Here is a 5,287-nt window from a genome sequence, read left to right as displayed (position 1 = left end):
TGCGTTCAAATTGCATCTCCGAATTCTAGGGACAATCGTAACTTTTTAGGGTGGTAGGGAAACACCCATGGGGTTTAGAGAGCAATTCTCTAGATTAAAATAGGTCATAATAGCAATCTTTGTTTGGGCTTAAAAGCAAAAGCCCATCTTAAAAAGACTTAAAAAGACAAGTGGTTAAATTAAAAATTGGGCCAAACTAAAAACCCAAATAAGAATAAGAAATACAAAAACAAAACATTCATCAGCTGCCACAAGCTACGCAGCCCTAACTCCAAAAACGTTCCTCTTCTTCACAAGTTAGCCCTAACGTTGGCGAGGCCTGTGTGTTTTCTAGGGCCTCCATTTTCACCCAAACTTCCGAATAAATTATTATTACGGAATTCGTGAAAGGTATATTCGTATTTCGTTGAAACGGTGCCAAAAATCGAAGCTCCTTCATTATTAGGGTTTTGATGGGTACAGAGAGGAAAAGAAAGGTGAGTTTGTTCGACGTCGTCGACGACGCTGCTGCTAAGATGGTGAAAACCAACGGCGGCTTAATCGGCAACAGCCTCATTAACCACTGGAACGGAAAGCCTTACTCTCAAAGGTACTATGAGATTTTGGAGAAGAGGAAAACACTTCCCGTTTGGCACCAGAAAGATGATTTCTTGCAGGTTTTGAAGGATAACCAGACTTTGATTCTCGTTGGTGAAACTGGTAGTGGCAAAACAACACAGGTTTGTTTTTATATATTCCAACTCTTTTTCAAGGATTTTAATTTTGATGCTATGAGTTCTATTTTGTTTTTTAGGTTTAGATCATATGGGAAATAAGTGATTAATGAATAAACCATCAGTTTAGTTCCTTAAGTCATATGAAATCTGCTCAATTTGGTTCCTAAAGTTTATGAAACTATATAAACACTAATTAAAAACTGTATAGACACTAATGAGTGCATTGTTTAAAATGCAACCATTAATATGTAGCTATTCATGATATGTGATGATATTTTCAGCTCAATTTGGCAGTTAAAATTGAACTTAATGAAGTGAAAAGCTAATTGAAGGATGGATACTTGATGTGAATACTGCTAGATGTGACTGTGTTATGGGATAAGATTGGTTATCTAAGTATGTTGGTTGTAAATTGTTTTGTTTTTGTTGTGTAATTTTGGGAGACAGATCCCTCAGTTTGTTTTGGAAGCTGTTGATTTAGAGACACCGGATAAACGCAAGAAGATGATGATTGCATGTACTCAGCCTCGTAGAGTGGCTGCTATGTCTGTTTCCCGCCGTGTGGCTGAAGAGATGGATGTTACTATCGGGGAAGAGGTTGGTTATAGCATCCGATTTGAAGATTGTAGTAGTGCAAGGACAGTTTTGAAGTATGTTTTATTTTTCATTCGAAATTACGATATGTAATTGATTTGGTGCTTGTTATACTGTTTTATATATAGTTGTTTTTGTCATCTTTTTTATTCTTACATATAATGTTTTTTTGCCCCTTCCGCAGGTATCTAACCGATGGTATGCTTTTGAGAGAGGCAATGACGGATCCACTTTTGGAACGATACAAAGTAATTATTCTTGATGAGGCACATGAAAGGACTTTGGCTACAGATGTGTTATTTGGCCTTCTTAAGGAAGTTCTTAAAAACAGACCTGACTTGAAGTTGGTTGTTATGAGTGCTACACTTGAAGCTGAAAAGTTTCAGGGATATTTTTTCGGAGCCCCGCTAATGAAAGTTCCTGGAAGGCTTCATCCAGTTGAGATTTTTTATACTCAAGATCCAGAAAGAGATTACTTGGAGGCTGCTATTAGGACAGTGGTGCAGATTCACATGTGTGAACCTGCTGGAGACATACTTGTTTTTCTTACTGGAGAGGAAGAAATAGAAGACGCATGCCGCAAAATATCCAAAGAAGTTGCAAATATGGGGGATCAGGTGGGCCCTGTGAAAGCGGTGCCATTGTATTCTACTCTTCCGCCAGCTATGCAGCAGAAGATTTTTGATGCAGCTCCTCCTCCAGTTAAGGAGGGAGGCCCTCCTGGAAGGAAGATTGTGGTATCAACAAACATAGCAGAAACTTCCTTGACAATTGACGGTATAGTCTATGTTATTGACCCTGGATTTGCTAAGCAGAAGGTTTATAATCCTCGAGTTCGTGTCGAGTCTTTGTTGGTGTCACCAATATCAAAGGCTAGTGCACATCAGAGATCTGGGCGTGCTGGAAGAACTCAGCCAGGGAAATGCTTTAGACTTTATACCGAGAAAAGTTTCAATAATGATCTTCAGCCGCAAACCTATCCTGAAATTTTGAGATCAAATCTAGCTAACACAGTTCTTACACTGAAGAAATTGGGTATAGATGATTTAGTGCATTTTGATTTCATGGACCCTCCTGCCCCTGAAACGTTAATGCGGGCTTTGGAAGTGTTGAATTACTTGGGTGCATTGGATGATGAGGGTAACTTAACAAAGCTGGGTGAGATTATGAGTGAGTTTCCGTTGGACCCTCAGATGTCAAAGATGCTTGTTGTTAGTCCTGAGTTCAACTGTTCAAATGAGATTCTTTCAATTTCTGCCATGTTGTCAGGTATGCTTCTCCTTTTTCTTTCTTTTCTTATTATTGCTATGTGTCTGTCTAGAGTCCCGCCTTAATGTTAAGGGAATATAGTTGAGTTGGGCTTCTTTTAAAATGGGGGCCCAGCATTTTTACATGTGCACGACCGTACTGTGCATATGGCAGGGATGTTTCACTGCTTACATGTGTGCTTAGTTACACATGAATGCGGTTTCTGGAGTGTGTCCAGTTAGGTAGTCATCAGCAACTGTGTTCTCTGGGTTCCATGCCCCCGGTTGGCATGTACCATAGGATTCTAAGTAAGTGCTGATGCAGATAGTTGCAGTTTCTCAGTATTCTCTCATGAAGAAAATGGTGTGCTCTCGCGTCTATGCATCTGCTGACCTTCCGTGGACCTCGTCTGTGGTAATCAATTTCTTTCTTTAGTACCCAATTGCTTTATCCGGCCTAGGGAGGCACAAAAAGCTGCGGATGAAGCGAAAGCTAGGTTTGGACACGTTGATGGAGATCATCTCACACTCTTGAATGTATACCATGCCTACAAGCAAAACAGTAAGTGCATACTTCTGCTTCACTGTTTTCATTTTATTCTCAATACCTTGCTGTTTATCTTTTTCTGAAGTTAAAGTTTATTAATTGTATGTGAATGGATTTTCAGATGAGGATGCATCTTGGTGCTACGACAACTTTGTCAATAACAGAGCGCTCAAATCAGCTGATAATGTTCGACAGCAGCTAGTGCGTATCATGGCTCGGTTTAACCTGAAGTTATGCAGCACTGACTTCAATAGTCGTGACTATTACGTCAACATTAGAAAGGCAATGCTAGCAGGATATTTCATGCAGGTGGCTCATCTTGAACGTACAGGACACTATTTAACCGTGAAAGACAATCAGGTTTTGCTAAAATTATTTTTTATTCCTTTGTTCTTCATTTGTATTACCAAAATAGCTATCGTCTAGGCTGTGAAGGATTATTCAAATTTATGATTCTGCTCTGATGTAGGTGGTACACTTGCATCCATCAAATTGCCTTGATCACAAGCCCGAATGGGTTATCTATAATGAATATGTTCTTACCAGTCGGAATTTTATACGTACTGTGACGGATATACGCGGTGAATGGTAAGATTTTATTGTTGTAATCTGCAATATTCAAATGGTTGTCCTAGCAAATGACTTTGTAAGCCGTGTGGTTAAGTTTTGCTAATGTTATTGAAATATATTTAACTCTGATCATTTGTTATATCTGACAGGCTAGTAGATATAGCGCCACATTACTATGATTTGTCTAATTTTCCACAATGTGAGGCCAAGCGTGTTCTTGAAAAGCTGTACAAGAAAAGAGAGAAGGAAAAGGATGAAGCCAGGAATCGGAAATGAAGGAAGCCTTCCTCAGCTTTTCTGCCATTGGATCGGAATTTGATGTTTCATCTCCTGCAGGTTGACATCATAATATCGTCATGGGAATGTTCACTAATACTACCTCCTTATTAGCTTCAAAGGACATGCTGATTGTCAGTAATTTTAGTGAGAAAGAGTTGGCAGAGTTCCTTGTACCATTAGAGTAGTAACATGTTTTATATTCCTAGACCTTGTTCTGTTGTACCTTACGGATTTATTTATTGGCTTCAAATTTGTTTTTTGGATGCCATTGTCGTCAAAGGTTAAATGCCCTCATCATTGCATTTGGTCGACACGGTATATTTAGCAACATTGATAATCAAGCATCCGGAATTATAAGATTTTGATTTAAGATATTGTCAAGTGGTAATGCTTCATCTGAATACTCTTTATTTATAAGAAAAGAGCCTGTATTGCTTCCCTCCTTCCAAAATTGCCAAAATAATTCAACTTTTTATGGCTAAAATATATGTTTTGAATCTTGAATATTTAATTTGGTTATTTATTTAGCATACTATATATATTACTTTAAATATAATTTAATTTTAAGAACTAAATTACTTAGAAATGATGCTGCAACATAATTTTAAATATAATAAGTCTAAAATTGTTTTAAATAATATCTGAATATGAGAAAGTTGCAAATTGAAACGTAAAATATTAATTTAATTATATTAATGTAAATTTATCATGTTTTTTTAGTGATGCAACAAAAATGTTAGTATAATTTTAGAAGTTTTAACTACCCATGACAGGTTTATCTAAACTCATGCATTTCACGATTTTACACATCCACATACATGTGATTTTAAAATATCTTCGTACCAAACATCGATCTTTATATCAATCTTTATATATGTATGAGAGGGGATTCTCTCCATTCAAGGATGGAGATTAATACTTGCTCCTCTTATAGTGAAATCTACATGGAAGGGAATCCTTTCCCATCCCCGTACCTTGTGGGCATCTAAGTTGAAGGATCTATAAGAAGCTCAAGGACAACAAGCTAAGAGACTACAAATGGAGATGGAAAGAAAATTTGCTAATTTGTTGAGTTTGAAACCTGTTGTAGAGTCTAATGAAAATAAATTATTTCAAATATTGTTTGTTTCTAATTAGAGTCTCATCTGGATTCGAAAATTAGATTTTATATCTTTTAGGTGACTACTTTTGTAATTGAGACAATTTAATTGTTTTTAGAAGCCCATATTGTGGCTATTGCATTACAATCTTATCTTTCTCAAAAAAGTGGAGATTATTCATCTCCATTTTATCTTATAGTATAATCCATCTTTTATAAGTTTTTTTTACTTCTT

At 36.9% G+C, this 5,287-nt stretch overlaps 1 protein-coding gene across 3 annotated transcripts; it reads left to right on the top strand.

The window, feature by feature from the left end:
• Positions 1-223: 223 nt before the first annotated feature.
• Positions 224-4,334, top strand: LOC127090955 (probable pre-mRNA-splicing factor ATP-dependent RNA helicase DEAH2). 3 transcript variants are annotated; one of them, XM_051029432.1, is made up of 7 exons: positions 231-719; positions 1,164-1,366; positions 1,495-2,579; positions 2,994-3,119; positions 3,226-3,464; positions 3,574-3,692; positions 3,824-4,334. In XM_051029432.1, the coding sequence occupies exons 1-7, from the start codon at positions 453-455 to the stop codon at positions 3,948-3,950; spliced, it is 2,166 nt and encodes a 721-aa protein (XP_050885389.1). In that variant the 5' UTR covers positions 231-452; the 3' UTR covers positions 3,951-4,334. The 3 variants fall into 3 exon arrangements, with proteins under 3 accessions (XP_050885391.1, XP_050885390.1, XP_050885389.1); XM_051029434.1 differs by lacking the exons at positions 3,226-3,464; positions 3,574-3,692; positions 3,824-4,334 and having other exon boundaries at positions 224-719; positions 2,883-3,118; XM_051029433.1 differs by lacking the exons at positions 3,226-3,464; positions 3,574-3,692; positions 3,824-4,334 and having other exon boundaries at positions 224-719; positions 2,893-3,072.
• Positions 4,335-5,287: the final 953 nt, after the last annotated feature.

This window comes from Lathyrus oleraceus, chromosome 6, assembly GCF_024323335.1.
Source record: "Lathyrus oleraceus cultivar Zhongwan6 chromosome 6, CAAS_Psat_ZW6_1.0, whole genome shotgun sequence".
NCBI classification, from domain to species: domain Eukaryota; kingdom Viridiplantae; phylum Streptophyta; class Magnoliopsida; order Fabales; family Fabaceae; genus Lathyrus; species Lathyrus oleraceus.
Note: the sequence above shows the minus strand (reverse complement) of the source record. Positions and strands in the feature narration are given on the sequence as shown.